This window comes from Pinus tabuliformis, chromosome 9 (genome assembly GCF_031772625.1).
Source record: "Pinus tabuliformis cultivar Carrire ecotype Pingquan chromosome 9, CPIR1, whole genome shotgun sequence".
In the NCBI taxonomy this organism is placed as follows: Eukaryota; Viridiplantae; Streptophyta; class Pinopsida; order Pinales; family Pinaceae; genus Pinus; species Pinus tabuliformis.
In genome coordinates, this window is record NC_142307.1 from 337512531 (window position 1) to 337532669 (window position 20139).

Consider the following 20139-nt stretch of genomic DNA (forward strand, 5'->3'; position numbering starts at 1 on the left):
AATATGAGGTTGGAGAAGATGGAGGAAGATCAATGGATGGATTCTCAAGTTCTCCAACCTCATCTTGCGTAAATGGAGCTATTTGATGAGGGGAAGACGAAGAGTCACTCGGAAGAACAACTTCCTTCGTTGTAGATTTAGGAGCTCCATAACCGGTGTATGTTGGGAGACTTTCGAAATATTCATACTCTTATGGATTCATTGAAATATGAACAAGAAACTCGAACTTCGCTTTCATTAAATTTCAATCAAGATCATCTTCCAAAAATTTAAAATAGAAGTGAATAAAACGCTTGTGAAAATCGTTAAGCGATTCATCAAGTGCTTTTTGCAAACACATGATCTTTTTGAAAACAAATTTATAATCATACTTGCCAAAGGCACAAAAGAACTCTTTGACAAGATGGTCAAAAGAGCGTATGGAAGCGGCTGGCGATGTGTAACACCATTCCTTGACGTGCGCTTCAAAGGTGAGAATGAACAACTTGCAAGCATCATCCTCACCGTGAATATTGTGTTTAGTGCAAAATTCAAGAAAGAGAGCGATGTGCTCGAGAATGGTTGTTTCACCCTCGCCATCAAATTTTAGATTCGACAAGTCATTAAGTATTCCCACGTGCACTTTCAAATTTGCGGTTTTGGAAAAACATACCGGGGTTAAGATATGGGAAGAAGCCATTAAAGATATGGAATGTTCAAACAGACTTCATGGGCTTAGCTTATCATCTGGCCCTCTTCCTAGCGCCAAAAATGTTGACAATGCTGGACTTGCCAACATTCAGGGGGTCTCCCCGATATGAAGTCCCAATTAGACCTCACACTGTTTGGTGTAGGAGCCCCATCCAAAATACGACCCGGTTGTCGAAGCAGTGGGTTTTAATGATGTGCCTTGGTTGCAATAACGCATAGAGTGGTGTAATTGTGACTTTGGTGAACAAGTGTATGACTCTGCGGAGGATCAAGTGCAATGTATGAAAGGTTCTAACACACGAGGGGAAGATGAGTGGGCCCCTTAGAAGCCTGTAATAGTATGCAACTTGAAAGGAACACACGAGCATAAAGACATCACGAGTTAGCCTGTGAAATAGTTCACACGTTAACCATGACGGAATTAAACAACAACACACATTCAACAAGATTCATACTAATGCAAACGAAATAATTCATAAGTGTTAGCGTAAGTGAAATAACATATATTGCAAACATAACAAGAATAGTCCTACTATATTCACAACATATGCATGAAAATGTGCCGACTCTGAGCTTTTATTAAAGTGAAAGTTCCAAGCATACATATACCATTGATGATCCAATAGCTCCGATAGTGGAACATGAATTACACACCTAGTCCTCCAAAAAAAGATACTCCCTCTATGCTATGGTGAAGCCAAGGCTCTCAATAAACTCCCAAGCTCCTAATTCTAAGCTAAAATCCTAGCCATAAGATTGGCTCCCAAAAGCTCCTTACATGAGTTATGAGGGTACATTTATAACAAAAGGGGTGACTATTTGCTTCCCCTTGTGACTCTTAGACTTCTGTCATGACTCTTCAACTTCTTCACAAGATGACTCTTTAACTTCATTTCATCATGACTCTTTAATTGACACTTGGAATTCCACTTACAAATTAATTACAAAGGAATATTATAATACACTCTTACACATATAAGACAAAATTGGATAGAGCCAACTAGACAACCTAATAAGACAAAACAGTTAAGCTTGAGTTTGGGGACTCCAACTCAACAACTTCCACTTGATGTTTCTCGGTCATGTAACAGTGCCAAGAGTTGTAATGCGCGATGAAATCCCCAAATTGTGCGATGGTGTCACGCTGGAAGCAGACTCTAGCCTCCATGGCATCCGGGTACACCAATTTAGAACTGGTCTGTGTTTCCTTCTTAAGAAGGACCAACATTGTTTTGATTTGGACAGGGCCACCAATGTACTTTTGCATATTCTGTCTTTACTTCAAGATCTTCCCTAATGGCGATCCGTCTCAAATGTTCTAAGTATTCTTCAATCTCTTGCCTAACTTGATTCCTGTGTTTGGTCTCAGTGAGTGAGCCAACTGATGGTATCTCGTGCGATTTCACCAAGAAGTCCAAGTTGTTGTACAATTGTGCACATGAGGCCTGAGTGTTGGCAATGAACGAGGCAAGCTGTTTTTTTTGTTCTGGATGAGCATTCGAACCTTTGCTTTCTCCAACTCTACCTCTTGCCTTGTCTTCTTTCCCAATTCAAGTGATGCCCTTTTATATTGCATTGACCATTCATGCATGACAACAATAGCTGATTGTACAACCTTGAGAGTTTTGACATGATAAACACACTTCTGCGGAAACCCATGTAAGTGGACAACTGCCTTATGCACGGTAACAAGCTCCTCATAAAGATTTTGCATGGTCTCTCCCAGTGTTGATACTTCACCGAGTATCATTGCCTTCAGTTCTTCCAGATAGACCTGTGCGGGAGCTGCGTTCTATAATTCTGCTCAGAGCTGTTCAACCTCTTGCCTAGCAACCTGCAAGTTCTTTGCCAATTGTTTGTTCTCGGCCATAAAATAGTTTGTGTTTGACTTTGTAGCACCTACGAAGGCCAAGTTGGTTGCGGCAATGGCACTTGGATTTCTTATGTTGTCTGTCGCGATCACCCTTTCTCTAATTGAATGTAGGAGATGCGAGGTCGTCCAAAAAATCTTTCTTACTCACTTGTACAATCTTTTTTCTGGAGCTCGTTGTAAGTCAGATTGTACGTGTCCATAATTGAACCATCATCAAGAGGAAGAATTTCCTCTTCCTCGCTTGGAGCTTGCTCTGCGAGCGGATGGGGTGACTGAATGGTGATTTGTTGTGTACTTAGCATCAGGTTGACATCTTGGTTCTGTGGTTCCGATTCCATCTATATGCCTTGGATCTCGATCAACTCCGCAACCTCTTGAGTGAGGTCCTTGTTCTGCATCTGCTTGCTCTCCTCCTCTAACTGCCAGTTTTGTTCTTGTTCTTCGGCTTGTCTAAGTGTAACTTCCTCTTCTTCTACTCTTTGCCTTTCTTCTTCTTCTTGCTTCTGCCTTTCTTCCTCCAATATCTTCTGCTCTCGTTCTTCCCTTTGCTTTTGTTCTGTTTCTTGCATCCTCTATTCCGTCTTCTTCTCTATTGCTATGGCCGCTTTAAGTATGACCGGATTTGCTTTCATCTTGCGGCTTTGCTCTCCCCCTGGGCTATGCACAACTTTCCTTCTGCCTTTCTCGTGCATTGGGTTGCGCCTTTCCGTTGGTATTGCCTATGGAGTGACTTCTTTCTGCAGAGTAACCTAGGATGTTCCAGTGAAGCTGACTGGTTTGCGGGACTTGGAGGCATTATAACAATTCTTCCATGCTTCCTTCTCATGTTTGTGAAAGGTCCTGCTTAGCCACTGATAATGAATTCTCGCGCAATGGTCTTTGCAAACATTCCTTGAATCGTACGGTTTGAAGTCCGAACAACCGAATTCTATTTTCTCTACTTCCTTGTCTTCGGTGTTTGCAAATTTGAGATTCTTGATTTCGTACAATCTGATCTACATAGGAATAGTGGGCCAAGGTGCTTTCTTCTTCTTGTGTAAAGCTGCTAACAACCCTGTGGAGAGACGATACACAACTTCTTGCATGACTAATTTATCGATGGTATACCTCGGTAAAAGATAGGGAGACTTCTATTTGCTGAACACTCTGAGGAAAGTGCCATCCGGTGAGGCAAACCAATCTACTATCTTCGACCTTGCTTCCATTGCCCCATGTGACATGCAAGGTGGTTCTTCCTCAAAGATCAACTTATCCAACGAAATGAAGAAGTGATCAGTCAGCGCTTCCATTACTCCTCTATGGTTGCATTCCGAAAAAAACTTGCAGTAGATGCGCACGATAGGCTCTCTTGGTTTCCAAGTCCAAAACGACATGCTCTCTTGGTTTCCAAGTCCAATTCATTCCAGGGAATGTATTGTGTGCAATGTGCATAGATTACATCCAGTAGATAGTCATACATGTAAAATCTAGCTTGCTTTCCCTTAGGGTGATTGAGGGCATTAGCTACATGGATCCTTAGTTATTGAGCCAACAAGTCTAACCAGTTGAATGGTCTTCCTTTGTTCACAACCCGGTTCAGTAAGAATGCCCCCGCTTTAGGAAAGGTCTCAGTGCTTTGTTGACCATAGATTTTGCAACATAGAACTATCAAGAGCTGATAGGTCCTCTTGAGAGATTTTGTCTTGTAGGTGTTGGTGGGTGTCTGACGGAACTTTGCTGGCTCTTTCACCCAACTTTTGACAATGTCCTTGGTGCTCAAGTAGCTGGTGGAAACATAAAAGTAAGAATCCATGAGTGATTCCAGCTTCGATAAATGGTACATGAGATGATAATCAGGTGCCAAAAAAGAAGCAAACCTTTGTCTGCTGGCATTGTTCAGAGTCATAGTCTTTGGATTTGTATGAGAAACTATCCAACTGACAACATCTGCACATGGGAAAGCCAGATACCTGCATGCAACCTTATGTAACCCTTACTTCTGGACATTGGTATACACCTGTCAGTCCTCAAGGTCCGCTTTGAAGTTTCTTGCTGAGAATGCTTCATTCACTTTCTTCCATGTGATATTTGATTCTTTCTCTATGAACAGTTGAGTATCTGCATAAACTGGCAAGTTCATTGGCGTACTCTCAACTGCCTCCCTGGTGTTGCTTTCTGTGGTATCCTTTGAAGCAGATCTCTTTGGTGCCATGATGTCAGTGACTGATGAAGAGAAGTGCTCAACAACTGCAATACCTGTAGGAGGAAAATACACTCATGGAAAAGACAAATTAACTTTATAAATTTGACTCTCAAAGCAAGATCACAATAGCAACCAGTGGTCTGACAAGGAAGATTGCGCAATTCTTGAGGTCGAGGGAGATTGGATGCCTGAACTGCACATTGCGCAGTCCGAGCAGCTAGTGGTGCAGCTTGAGGCTAGAGACTGCGCAATGTGCAGTTCAACTTGGGTAGATTGGGGTGGAGACTATGCATTCCGCAATCTCAATGGCCAAGGGATGGGCTTGAGCCCTCGAATAGTTGAGCTAGCCAGGTAGTGCGCATAGCGCAGTCTTAGAGGCCAAGCATCAAGCTTGAGCCTTTGACTTGCGCAATGCCCAGCTAGACAAGGCAACTGCTGGCCAAGGGAAGGGTAGATCTGCCTGGAAAGGGTATGGGAAACTAGCAGATCTGAGTGATGGTGTAAGTTAAAGTGCATATCTGACTAAGGATAGATGGATCAATGCAAATCAAGTGCAGAAGATCAACATGCAAAAGGAAAAACAAACATGCATGGAGAGTCGCCAAAACGACAACCACTAATGGGCAAAAACAAGAAAACTGATGTGACACTTGTAAAAGGCAAATGATGGACTGAACCAACACTTGTACAAGCTAATATAAGTTAAAACTCCAGCAACCATGAAAAAAAGCAAGCAAAACAACACTCATAGAAGCCAAATGACAAAAAGTGACAGAAAAAGTGACAGAAGACGACAAAAGCAAAACTCACTTGGAAAAGCACCGCAAACTCCACTGAAGGCTCCTTGATCTTCTTAGGAATGCTAGAGCTCCACGATCGAATGTACAAATGAGCTCTAGGGGTGTCCATTATATGGATCTAGACTGATTTGGGTTTATGATGCACATGCCTAAAATCAAGGAAAAAGTGACACTTGGCAAAAAGTTCCAAAAATAGTAAGTGTGCCACTTCGGGAAACTAATTAATGACTCCCCATTTTTTGCGGATGCTTTTTGCTTTCTTGCTTTTCGGGAAACCGAGCATGCACACTGCCAAGGAAGATTGCTGAGTTCCCAAGGATTGGGAAACATCTTGACTCAGTGCATTGTGCAGTTTCTGAGCTCAAGGAAGGCTTGAGCAGTTTCTGGGCTTAAGGCTGGGGTGTCATCTAGTACTGCGCAGTTTCTCGGCTCAAGGCAGGCCTGCCATTCTGGATTGCACAATTCAGATCATCAAGGCTGGCCTACCATCCAAGATTGCACAGTTTTTGGAGGCAAGCCCAACAATGTTGCAAGGTCAAGTCAAGAGATAGCTTGTGTCTGAAAGATGTCAAACTGGGACCAATACATCACAAGCAAAGCATGAAAAGATAAGTCTTTGTCATAGTGTGAATACTTGACGACAGTGAATGATAAGCTCCTCTGGATAGAAGGGAGGCTCCAAATTCTAAGCATGGGAAAATTTTTGGCGGGGCACAAAATCATCCTCATGGTCTCCAACTGAATCGAACAAACATGTTTCCTATCTACAAGGGTTGGAACAATGATGCAAGCCCTCCCTTTGTCTACCATGGTGGGACACAACCCCATCTGGGACCTGGATCAACTGGCAAGTGGGTGGTGCAAGAGTGTAGTTGGCTAGGCAAGGTGGTCCAGGTGCATCATCATCATTAAATAAGTGGGACACGAGTGAGCAATGAATGGTGTCGAAGGATCCCCTAGCATAGCTATCTGCTCTCTGTTATAGTGGAGGCCCATGGCTCTCAATACACCCTATAAATGCCAATATGACCCTTTAGAGGGCTTGGACGTCGTATAGGGAGACCAAACCCCATGATGAAAACCCACCTACAATCTTGTATAATATCCAAAACGGCTCCTTAGCTTCCAGTGCAACAATTCATTAGTGAAATTTAGCAAATATGCTTACGAATCATGGAACCAAGTGGGCACTTCATAGTTGCATGCCCTTCCATAATAGGCTTTAGAGTGTACAAGTGTCTCCAAGTTCAAGGAGGATGCTAATCTAGGACCCGATTAAATGGTTTCAACCTCTAAGGGAGTGACAGGTCCATGGTACATCTGTCATATGGCTGGTGTCATGTGATATAATGATGGAACAAAGTGGGGCATCAGGGGAGGATCCAAGCCACATGCCATGGTACAAGGGTAGCTATGATGAGGGAGGCCCATACTTCGGTGTATAAATGTAGGAGGGAGCAATTATGGTGTTTAAGAATCTAGGGCATCTAGGTTATAATTGAGATTCTTCTGACGATGATAACTATTTGTGAAGCACTTTTTACTTTTTCTTATTAACACAATATTCTCTTATTATTATTAGCATGTGATCTCTTTCTTCATCAACCAATTACCAAAAACAACAGAGACAAGAACAAAAGATGTTGGCTCTTAGCCAGGGCAAAACCTCTCTCTCCTAGAGAGGAAAACCCTTCTGCAAGTTTCTCTTATTGAAGCTTCAATTGACAAATGCCAAACCCTAGACCCTTGGCCAGTAGATCCTCTAAGCAAAAGACACAATCTCTCTTCCTTTTCTTTGATGCCTTCTTCTGCACTGCACCCTAACCTCTTCCTTCGCTCTTCTTCCGATAGCTGATAATACTTTCTTCTTCCGACAAGTGATAATACTTCACTCTTCTTCCTACAACTGATAGCACTTACTGCAGAAACCCTAGATCTCCTTAGAGACCTATTTCACAATGTATTCCTTATTTCTTTTCCTCACTTGGCAAGCTTCCTTCTTCTTGATACTTAGGCTAGACAATGAGCCTCTTCTTGAGATGTATTTCCGAGTTAGATGCTTGCCCTCTTAACCCTACTGCAGATCAAATTCTTCCTTGTATGTGTGGCTGATTTAAGGCTTGAAATGAGACTTGTACTTGATCCTTTCCTTCGCTTGAGATGAGACCTTCTTTGCTTGAGATAGAGGTCTATTAGAAGGCTCTTTTTCACCCAAACGAGACTCCTTATAGAGCTGCAATTTCTGACTTGTTGCAGCAGTAGAATGTCCTCTCTTACCTTCACACGTGACAGAAAAGAGCCCTAAAAACAGTCCCCAAAACTCGGATTCTTCTCTTTCTTCGCTGCCCTAGAAGCACCCTTTTGCTCCCTTTTCGCACCTCTTTCTTGACTTGTTCTTCGCTGATTTCAAAGATCTCTTGCTTGCTTCTTTGATGAGGTCGAATGGCCCTATATGTAGGAGTTTGTCCCTCCTTTTGCGCTGACTTGAGCTAGTGAGGCTGACTTGACTTTAAGTGCACCAAAATTCATTCTTTGAGCCGACTTGAAGAGGAGACTTGTTTTGCTTTGGAGGATCACCCTAGACATTTTTCTTTGCCTCTAATACATATGTTTACATAGTGTAACATGCCCAGATGGGTCTTCAATAATTTCCTACAAGCACTTCAACATGTGCGTGACCTATCAAATGGGCAAGAAACCCATTCTTGACAATGACAAAAATAATAATTCTTTTCTTTTACAAGTACAAAGATCAAAATTACATTTATGAAGACTGAACGAGGAGCTGTACAGTTGAGCTACAGTCCTACAGGAGAACAGGTGGCAGACATCCTTACCAAGGCCCTTGGAAGAACCAAGTTTGATTATTTCAGGGAGAAGATGGGGATGATAAAGAATCCCTTTCAGTAGCAGAAATGGGTATGATGTTGCAGTGTAGTAGTAGTCAGCAATAGCACGATGCAACATGATGAGAAGGAGTTTGCAGTGTAGATGCAGTGTTGGGAAGAAGGACCTGCAACATCACAGATGTAGAGGGAGATGCAATGTTAGGAGGATGGACCAACAACAACACGGATGCAGCAGTGCAGAGGATGTTGGGCAGGGAGGCTTAGCATCAACACAGGTATCGATGCCGTCTGATTAGAGTAATGCTCAGTGTGGAGTAATACTAGAGCACAAGCCTCGCTAAGGAGTAGCGTTGATTTGGGGTAGCATCGGATGTGCTCTAGCCATGAAAATTGGTGGAGAGGCTAAAGCACATGAGATCTCCAAGACCCAGAAATGGTTCGGGCAGATTCTAACCGGTTTGGGAGATATTAAAATAATTAATATTTTTGATGGAGTTCCTAACTCCAAACTTAGGAGAAATAAAATATTAATGGGTATTAATATAACACTGGGTTAGAAGGTTCCAAAAGTCATGGATCAAGCTAAATCTAATTGTAGCTGTTGATTAGAGATTTAATCTTGGGCTTTGAAGGACCAATAGGAAAAGTATAAGAAGAGGCTTGAGGGTCAGTTTGAGAACATACTGAGGGAGACTAGTCAGTGCAATTTCTGGAGCGGGGTTAGCTGAGAAATTTGAACTAGTTGTCTGGGGAGCAACAGGAGGCAGCGAGTACGGAACAGAGGGTCGGGATTAGCACTAGAAGACCAGCGTAGAGGTTGGAGAGGCAACAGACTGTGCAGTCACTGGAAGGCCTGCATGGGTGATGAAAAGAGGCCCAGTGCTAACGTAGAGAGGCAGGAGCTGACGCAGTAGGTTTGGGAACTGCGTAGAGGCCAGTAATCCTGACGCTGAGGTTGGGAGAAGTGCTAGAGAATTTGTTCTTTGTTGGGTAAGCCAGTTTGGCACTTAGTGGTACTAAAGAATTGCTGAATAATAAAATCCTCCTATGCTGCATTGGTTTTCCCGCATTGGGTTTTTCCGAGGACATTTGTCCAAAATATCTATGTTGATGTGTTGATTCTTGTGCATGTGTTTGTTTTCGTATTATGGTGTGATATCTGCAACAAAATTTATTTTAATGTTTACTGAAGGGTTTTTCGTAAATAACTTGTTGGCAAATAAGGAGGTAAAATAAATCAGTTGCTGCAGTGAGAGAATTTTCACACTACTGCCTACACCAATATACAGATCAAGTACTGAAAAATAAATGAGGCAATCACACAAAGGACACTTATTTTTGGACTAAACGTCCCCAGAAAAACCCAGTGTGGGAAAACCGGTGCAACAGATATGAGGTTTTTATTATTAAGCAGATTTCTGAATACAACTAGGGTGCCAAATCCGGCTCACCCAACAGAGAATAAACCCGACAGAAGTACCTCTATTCGGAGACATATATTTTGGCGGATCCAGTAATTGGATGAACAAACCCCACAGGTGACTGCACTGTCCCCAGTGCTGTGCAACGATCGCTGCTCCCAGCTCTGCGCTGGAACTATGTCACCTCCTTTAGGAGCTGCGTCACCCTCCCAGTGAGCCTTCCCGGCTCAGAAATCGATCTGCTGAATTGATGCTTGATCCGCCTCACAGAAACCCCAATGCTGCCTCTATGTGACTGCATCAACTCTCCAGCGTCTGCATCACCCTCCTAGAGCTGCGCTATCTCTCCCTAGTGTTGTGCTGCCTCTCTGATTCTCGGCCTTGGACGAAAGTCCCACTGCTGAACTGCCCCTCTCTGCACTAGAAGCTCACTTCGAAATTCTCAGCAAATCATGCCACAAAATTTTGATTTAGCTCAAATGCTGCTCTCTCTGTGTGTGTTCTCTAACTGACCCCAAGCCTTCCTTTATACTTTTCTTGTTGAGAAATCAATGACCGTGATCTAATCTCTAATCAACGGCTAAAATTAAATTAGACTTGATCCTCATCACTTAGAAGCTTCTCACCCATATTTACATTATTTCACTTTAATTATTTTAATTTCCTAAGTTTTAACTTACGCACCATTAAAAATAATTAATTATTTGAATAACATCTACTCCGGGTGGAATTTCTCCAAATGATTTCTGGGTCTTGGAGATCTCATGTGTTCTAGCCCCTCCAAAAAATTCGGTGCTAGAGCACATCTGATGCTGCCCAAAAATCAACATACATATCATCCTTTCTTGAATTCCCCGTAAGTGGAATTCTTGTCAAGACATCTGCTTTTTCTAAAAATCATGAACCCTCTATTGAAGATTCCATCAAAGGATCCTTGTAGTCCTCATCTTGCAAATGCTCCTTTCAGCTGATGATAGTGGCCTTCTAAGATGATTCTTCTTGATCATGATCATTCCTTTATGCATTGATGAGGTGATTCAATGGTTACATCCTTCCTATATGAATATCTTTATCTGAGTTATCTCTACATAATGCTCCTATATTCCTAAATTTGTCATTCCCATAAACCATGCATTCTATCCTACTGCTACACGTTCCTATGATAACCAAAACTTTAAAGAAGACTTATGTGAAGAAGTTGATCACAATCATAGTAGAGATCTGGAGGATCATCCTTCTGCTTCTTATCTTCTTCTTTCACTTCTTGGGTAATGTGGGCTTCTTCTCGTTTTCTCTTGTTGTTGTCCTTCTTGAACTTAGGACAATCCCTCTTATAGTGTCCATACTCTTGGCAACCAAAGCATTGGACTTTGGACATATCTCTTTTACCCTTTCTCTGTGGACCAAACTTGCCAAATTTCCCTTTTCTCTTGGCCATAGCAACAAATGCTTGCTCCTTTGATCCCACATCATCTTTGGCTTTGAGTCTAGTCTCCTCAATTTTGCATAGAGACCAAAGTTCATTCAACAGGGTAGCTTCCTTCTTGGCATATATACTTGATGTGAAGTTGCCCCATTCCTTAGGTAATGCATTGAGCACCACAGTTGTCATCTCTTTGTCTGACATAACTTCTCCTAGTTCTTGCAACTGGTCTCTCATCTCAAAGACCTTCATGAAGTAGGGAGATATTCCTTCTTCCTTGGATATCTTCATTTTATATAATTCATTATGAAATGATATCACTTCTCCTGCTATACTAACTGAGAATAGCTCCACCAACTTATTGTAGATTTCTTTAGATGTTTCAAGTTTGGAAACATAAGGAATAAGAGGGTCCTTGATGGATTCTATTAGAATCCTTTGAGCCCTTGTTTCATCCTTATTAAACTTTGCTAGGGCTTGAGTTTGTTCCTTAGTAGGAATAGTGACACTCCCTTTGATGTAGTCCAGAAGTTCATTTTATTTGAGAAGTAGATTGATCCTCTTTTTCCATGCAAGGAAATTAGCAGTCCCAACCAATTTGTTGCTTTCCTTGCAAAAAGACATTTTGATATTTTCAGGAGAGGACATAAAAAATACTTGAGAGTGTTAGTGATGAGGAGATCTTGTTGCTTCCTTGATGAATGAGGTCTCAACTTATTCGATCTTGGAGTTCTTCAAGATGCTTCCTTCAAGGTGCCTTGCGATATATTTGCTTGTTGATGAAAACTCCTCAATGTTTAGATCTGGAGATCTTCAATGATGGGCTTAGATCTGAGTACCTTCCTTTGAAGACGATGAGTCTTTGATGTAAGCCCTTCTTGAAGATGCCTTTAGATGGAAGGCTTTCCTTTGTTCCTAGGATGGTAGTCCTTCTTGATGGATCTAGGAGAGGAGATAGTAATCCTCTTTGTCTTTGATGGATCTGGAACCCTTGCTTGTAGATCTGATGCTTCAACGTTTGTGTGCCCTTGCTTCTTGATCTTGATGCTTCAATCTTCTATGTGTTCTTGAGATACCCTTCCTTGATGTGTCACCTTAGCTTTGAAACCATGTTGAAGAATCTAGGGCATCTAGGTTATAATTGAGATTCTTTTGACGATGATAACTATTTGTGAAGCACTTTTTACTTTTTCTTATTAACACAATCTTCTCTTATTATTATTAGTGTGTGATCTCTTTCTTCATCAAACATTTATGAAAAACAACAGAGATTCTCAGCCAGAGCAAAACCTCTCTCTCCTAGAGAGGAAAACCCTTCTGCAAATTTCTCTTATTGAAGCTTCAACTGACCAATGCCAAACCCTAGACCCTTGACTAGTAGATCCTCCAAGCACAAGATGTGAAAATTCCTTAAACCTGGGAATTCCTACTACAACACTGATGATATTTCTCCTACTTGTTAGATTTACATGAACATGTTATTTGCAGTTTCCTATGACAAACATCGAAATACATTCACAACAGCTTACACCAATTAAATTATTTGCCGAAACAAGAAACTGAACAATAGAGAAAACTACACACAAGTGACACAATTGTTTTCGGACAAATGTCCTCGGAAAAACCCAATGTGGGAAAACCGGTGCAGTAGATCTGAGGGTTTTATTATTATGCAGTAGTTTTCTAAATACAACTCTAGATGCCCTCCCGACAATCCAGTTACAGAGAAATACAACTTGCAGAAGAAATTTGTGAGATTACCTCACTCTACCCGACAAGTCCCTGCTGATCCGACAGCTGAACCAACATGTCCTCGACTATTTTTGCTGTGCCTTTGCGTAGGTCCAGTGTCAGCCTCTAAGACTTGCGTTTGCTCAACTAGGAACCAATTTGCCTTCTGGAGCAGTGTCCATCCCTCTTGGCTCAGAAATGCCAGCTCCCTCAACAAATTTAGACTTCTGCTTGGAGAACTGCACTGCGTCTGTGTGAGCCCTTTTGGCTCAACGTCAACCCCTCCTAGGTACTGCGCTGCCTCCTTCTAGTGTCTCTCTGCCTCTTTGCTGCATATCCTGGCTCAGGAGAAGATTCTCCAACCAAACTATCCCTACCCCTCATTACAAAAGCTCGTTATCGATATTCTCCCAGCAGCTGCTTTGCTTCATAAAATCGAACTTCTGAACTCACTTTATGTTTTTTTTCCAAATGACCTCAAGCCTCCTTAAATAATCTCCTCGTTGACATTCAATGGCCTAGATTAGAAGCTAATCAATGACAAAGATCATTTCTGCTTGATCCTCGTCTTCTTCTAGAAGTTATACCCACAGTTAGATTAAGACCCATTAGTTATTTTATTTTCCTAAGTTTAGACTTAGGGTCCCATTAAAAATAATTAATTATTTTAATAAAACTGTCTCCGGGTAGAATTTCCCAAAACGATTTCTGGGTATTGGAGAATACATGTGTCTAAGCGTCCCTGCAAAATTTGAGACTTAGAGCAAATCCGATGCTACCGGAAATCAACACAAGACACAGTCTCTCTTCCTTTTCTTTGATGCCTTCTTTTGTATTGCTCCCTGACCTCTTCCTTCGCTCTTCTTCCGACAACTGATAATACTTTCTTCTTTTGGCAACTGATAATACTTTCCTTCTCTCTTTTTCCAACAACTGATAACATTTATTGTAGAAACCCTAGATCTCCTTAGAGACCTATTTCACAATGTATTCCTTCTTTCTTTTCCTCACTTGGCAGGCTTCCTTCTTCTTGATACTTAGGCTAGACAATGAGCCTCTTCTTGGGATGTATTTCCGAGTTAGAGGCTTGCCCTCTTAACTCTACTGGCAGATTAGATTCTTCCTCACACGTGTGGCTGATTTAAGGCTTGAAATGAGACTTGTACTTGCTCCTTTCCTTCGCTTGAGGTGAGACCTTCTTCGCTTGAGATATAGGCCTATTAGAAGCCTTTTTTTCACCCAAATGAGACTTGTTATAGAGCTGCAATTTCTGACTTGTTGCAGCAGAAGAATGTCCTCTCTTACCTTCACATGTGTGATAGAAAAGAGCCCTAAAAATAGTCCCCAAAGCTTGGATTCTTCTTCTCTTTCTTCGCTGCCCTAGAAGCACCCTTTTGCTCCCTTTTCACACCTCTATCTTGACTTTTCCTTCGCTAATTTTAGAGATCACTTGCTTGCTTCTTTGATGAGGTCGAATGGCCCTATATATAGGAGTTTGTCCCTCCTTTTGGGCCGACTTGACTTTAAATGCACCAAAATTCATTCTTTGAGCTGACTTGAAGAGGAGACTTATCTTTGCTTTGGAGGATCACCCTAGACATATTTCTTTGACTCTAATACATATGTTTACATAGTGTAACATGCCCACATGGGTCTTCAACAATTACATTGACTCTTTGACTTTCCTAGAAGCACTTCAACATGTGCTGACCTATCAAATGGGCAAGAAACCCTTTCTTGATAATGACAAAAATAATAATTCTTTTCTTTTACAAGTACAAAGATCAAAATTACATTTATGAAGACCGAACCTAGTTACATTTTTTTCAACACGTGGTACATGAGTTACCTTGACTTTTGTTTTTCCACCTTTCTTCATACGTCTTTTGTCTTTTATTGATTTTTCTTTGACAACTGCTCAGGGCTCAAGTGGAGGAGAGAATGATGCAAATGATATAACAGTGAATACCCCTTTTAAGGTTGGGCAGTTCATCGCCCACCAGGGGTTGGGACAATCATGGGTTCTTTAGTGATGCAGGGGGGCAATATAGGGGCCCTAGGAACCAGGGTGATGACCATGATGATAGGGGTACAACTCATGTTGACTTTTGCCCATGTGCTAAATTTGTATGTCTCAACTATCGTTTGAATTTTATGGTACATTTCTTGTTGTAAGTAGCCAAATTATGCTTTTAACTTTTCTTTTAGTTGCATCAACCTCCGGGTCATCATTCCAAGCCCGACCCAAAATGTGGACAAGGGGAGGGGGATGTTGATTTGTGGTAGCATTGGATGTGCTTTAGCCATGAAATTTGGTGGAGAGGTTGGGGCACATGAGATCTCCAATACCCAGAAAGGGTTTGGGCAGATTCTAAATAGATCAGGAGATATTAAAATAATTAATATTTTTAATGGAGTCCCTAAGTCTAAACTTAGGGAAAATAAAATATTAATATGTATTAATATGAATTTGTGTTAGAGTGGTCCAAAAGACATGGATCAGGCCAGATCTAATCTTAGCCGTTGATTAGGGACTTAATCTTGGCCGTTGAGATGTCAACAAGAAAAGTATAAGAGGAGGCTTGAGGGTCACTTGGAAAACACAACAAATGATCAATCATTCTATTCTCTTGAGTGGGGTTTGCTAAGAGAGATAGAATTAGTGATCGGGAGAGCAGCTGAGGGGCATTGAGTATAAAGAAGCAGAGAAGGCAGAGATTGTGCTGGGAGAGCAGTGCCGCAGTCAAGGAGGGTGACACAAAGCCAGCAAGGGCTTACGCAGGGCTATGCAGAGGCAACCAAGTGATGTGTAGAGCACCAGAGGGGCCAGTGTAGTTGATGCAGGGTCTCCTGGGGTTGACGCAGATCAAGAAAGGCTGACGCAGGGCTAGCGTGGGATAGAGAGGGGCTGACGCGGTCCAGTTTGGGTAGACGTTGGGGTTACAGGAGCAGTTTTGTGCTGAGGAATTGCCGTAAGGATTTTCTGGGGTTTCAGCCAGGAGATTTCTCTCAAACTGTCAGGTATAGCTGCTAAGGAAATTCTCTGTTGGGTAGGCTAGTTTCGGCACCCAGATTGTACTCTGATATTGCTTAATAAGAAAACCTTCAGATAGCTGCACCAGTTTTCCCGCATTGGGTTTTTTTGGGGGACATTGGTCCAAAAATAATGGTGTCATGTGGTGTGTTTGTTCTTTGTTTCTTTTAGTTGCTGATCTGTAATATGTTGAGCATGCATTAGTGTTTATTTTTAGTATTTACTTTGTAAATAACTTGTTAAAGAAAAATAACAAGTAGGTAGGAATAAATTACAAAAAGTGCATGAAGGGTTTCTAACTAAGGAAAATTAGAAACTTCAACAGGGGAGGATAAGTCCTTGGTGACCCAATGGACAAATGTGGACCCAGATGGGAAATATGTGAAAAAGGGTATAATGAGCTGAGGGGAGTGATGTATGTGATTTTAGGAAGCGGGTCCATGCAACCAAAATCGGGGTTTCCCATCTAGTGCCACTCTTAAAGTTAGTAGCCAATAGAGGAGATCCCACAAGACTAGAATAATGAAAGCCATACCTTCGGGGTTGGAGGGCCCAACTATCATGACAAATGGGTGAGGTTGCATAATCGCTGGCTCAAGTGGTGGAGATGGTGGCACATCGAGCTATCTGGTTGCTGCAATGGGCTACTGGTTGAAGACAATCTAGGAGAAAAATTTCTCCTACGGGTGTCACCCATGGGTGGTGGGTAACAAGCACAACCACTGTGGAGCTAGCAAAGTTCCACAACTTGGTCTCCTTGAGAAGAGCTGTAATCTGAACTTTCCACTAGAGATAATTTGAGGCTCCTTCTAACCTCTTTTCATACCCGACACTGGTTGCCATGGTAAATCAATCCCTTGATGTTGTTGAAAACTTTAGAAAGACCATGAACCCCTTTGAGTTTGAACTTGTGCAATGCTTGGATACCTTTTAGAGGCTTGGTTCTGATACCATGTTAGTTTTTCTAAGCCCAACAAATCGATTTAGAGTGCCAATAATTTTATACCCATAATTTAATTTTAACAGAAAAACCAAATCTGAAAAGTTATGCACAGGAAATACTGTTGAGCTTCTAACAAATTTTACATAACGGAAACAGGTATCAAGTACATAAATGTTTTTGTAGCTTTTTACCCTGGAAACCCAACTTGGCAAAACCAACTTTCATGTTTTTTTTTTTTGTTAATTATTTTTTTTTTAAATTTCAGTTTGCAGAGGAAAATCAGAATATATTACAACAATAAAACCTGTCCCAGTGCCTAGAAAACTGTGCCAAACAGATCTGTCTCGATCTGCATTCCAAGCAGCAGTTTTCTGCCTAGATCTATGTGCCAACAGAAAGTTCAGACCTGCAAAACTGCCTCAATCTGCATGCCAACAGCTGCCTCAATTTCTGTGCCTGCAGATTTCTGTGCAGCCTTCTCACACATGTGACAAGCCTTGGTTTGCATTCCGTCTGCCTCGATTTGTGTGCTTTCCCTTTTCCCTCTCTTTTCCTGACTCGCTGCTTCCTGGTATGTGTGCCAACTTCTCTTGAAGTGCATGCTGCCTAGGAATGCATACCATCTTCTTTTCAAGCAATTACTTTTATTCTTTTCCCCAATCTCGTAATCCACGAAGTCAACTTTGTAATTCACGACAGGGTCTATGGATGAGATTAAATCTCATCATCTCCGTAGACCTGATGGTCATGATTTAATCATAAAGTTACTTAAATGTACTTTATAATAAATCAGCCATAAATCACTACTTTAGCCAACATTATTTAATTAAATTAATTAATGTGCCTTTACATAGGAAAAAATCAGTCACTTTGTTAGAAAACTTTGTCGGACATCTTTTGCATGCTCGATACTAAGCCTTATGCAGAATCACTTGTCTGAGCTACCAAAATTTAACAGAAAACAGTTTTTACATAATGTAACTCCAATACATAAAAAATGTTTTACTGGATTTTCGTATGATGTTTATTATTTTTCCCTTGAAATGGAGTTTCAAATAAAATTTAATCACTTTTCAATTTTCTTGTTTACTGTTGGGTTCGGCAGATACATTCCGAAATACACGTTCAGCTGGCTTGTCAAGCCAATGTGGCTAATAATCAGTAAGTGTATGTATTTTGTAATATGTTCATGATGAATTTGTGATTCAAATATGACCTGAGACTGTATAGATCTAATATGTAAGTGGAACATTTCATAGAATTTCTTCACAGAGCTGCTGACCTTACTCTAGTTACATCAACTGTTCTTGCTAAGGAACTCAAATCTGCTAGAGTAGCCGCAGGTGAGTAAACTCTCTTTGTAGATGTGAATTTTTAAGGTTGGAATAGCATACAGTTTTATACATCTATGATCAGTTAAACTGTGGAGAAACTTAGTATGAGTAAATTTTGTCAATCACTGTTTACATGACTGAGATATAGGCTTGTGTTTCTGGCAGTAATTAAGATTTGAATTGGTTGTGATTGTTTACAGCATGCAAAATCCGTCTTTGGCACAAGGGTGTTGATTCTGAGAGTTTTCATCCTCGTTACAAATGTCATGAAATGAGAATTCGCCTTACGTAAGGCATCTTGGTCATCCTAGTTGGTCATAGTGACATATGCATTGTGCCCATCACTGAATACATGAGTTACATGCTAAACTAGGGTTGACAAGTTCTTTCTGTGACTTATGTCAGGGATGGTGAACCCCAGAAGCCACTGATTATACATGTTGGGCGCCTTGGAGTTGAAAAGAATTTGGGTTTTTTTAAGATGTTGGTATTCTTATACATTAAACAAAGTTAAAATTAAATCCCAAAGTCATGTTGCTACGTGTTCACAGCATAAGAAGCTATGCAGGCCATTTAACACCCATTTTCCTTTGCTTTTTTAGGCTAATGGATAGACTGCCTGAAGTCCGACTTGCATTTATTGGAGATGGACCATACAGGTATGAAGATGAATACTCTAACCCAATAGTCTATGCTAATATCAGACGCTTCCTAAAGAGTTTCAATCTGATTCATGAAATGATTAACCACTAAATTAAGGAACTCACACCTCGTTTTACTGTTTCTTGGGCTTTATGCATAATTATACAGAAAGGAACTTGAAGAAATGTTTATAGACATGCCAGTTGTATTTACTGGTATGCTGCATGGGGAGGAACTTTCCAGAGCATATGCAAGTGGGGATGTTTTTGTTACACCTTCAGAATCTGAAACCCTTGGCTTTGTTGTTCTAGAAGCTATGTCTTCTAGTGTTCCCATTATAGCAGCACGTGCAGGTGGAATACCTGACATTGTACCTCCTGAACAGGAAGGGAAAATAGGATTTCTCTTTACCCCTGGTGACATTAATGATTGCTTATCTAAAGTTAAATTGCTACTTAATTCTCCCAAACTTCGGCTAAATGTTGGTCAAACTGGGAGAGCAGAAGTTGAAAAGCATGACTGGCGAGCTGCTACAAAGAAAGTACGTAATGAGCAGTACAATGCTGCAATCTGGTTCTGGCAGAAAAAACGGTTTCAGCTACTTCGACAGAGATGCTGGTGGTTAAGATTTCCTCCTTGGAGAGCTCCTCAAGTACATCATGCCTCGTGATGAAACCTGCTATTTCTTCATTTTTTTATTGTCATCATTTTCATTTTCTTGCTGTACATAGTAAACCTTTTGAGGATTTTAGATATCTCTCAGGAAACATCTTCAAACATCAGTATATGATGCCTTCCAAGGGACATTGAGATTATAATCACACTGAGAAGCATCCATGAAGCATAATGGATTTGTTAGAGCTGCATAGTAATGTGATGACATTTCTCAGATCTCCCGTGGTCCTCTGGAGTGTACAAAAGTCTTAATTAATCACAATGCTAAACTATATGTATTCTTGTGCAATTTATATATAATAGCCACATAAAGGCCTTTCGCTGTTAACTGTGCCTGCTATTTTCCAGGTTGTATGTTGAGGGGCTTTCAGTGGATTAATTGTTTACTTATTGTACTGTTAGTATTATTCTCTGACATTCTTGTGCAATTTGTGTATAACTAGCCACATAAGGGTCTTTGGCTAATAACTTTGCCTGCTATTTTCCAGGTCGGAAGTTGAGGGGCTGTCAGTGAATAATTAGTTTACTTATTGTAGTATTAT

General features: G+C 41.1%; 1 protein-coding gene across 2 annotated transcripts in view; it reads left to right on the forward strand.

Moving 5' to 3' along the window:
- The window catches only part of SQD2 (sulfoquinovosyldiacylglycerol 2), a 276296-nt gene extending 256371 nt beyond the window's left edge, over positions 1–19925 (forward strand). For both annotated transcript variants that reach the window (XM_089439458.1, XM_089439459.1), the window contains exons 6-11: positions 18052–18107; positions 18206–18289; positions 18481–18568; positions 18686–18763; positions 18883–18939; positions 19091–19925. In XM_089439458.1, coding sequence (XP_089295584.1) covers positions 18052–18107; positions 18206–18289; positions 18481–18568; positions 18686–18763; positions 18883–18939; positions 19091–19592 — 865 coding nt within the window. In that variant the 3' untranslated portion in view covers positions 19593–19925. The remainder of the gene's footprint in view (positions 1–18051; positions 18108–18205; positions 18290–18480; positions 18569–18685; positions 18764–18882; positions 18940–19090) is intronic.
- The last annotated feature ends 214 nt before the right edge of the window (positions 19926–20139 follow it).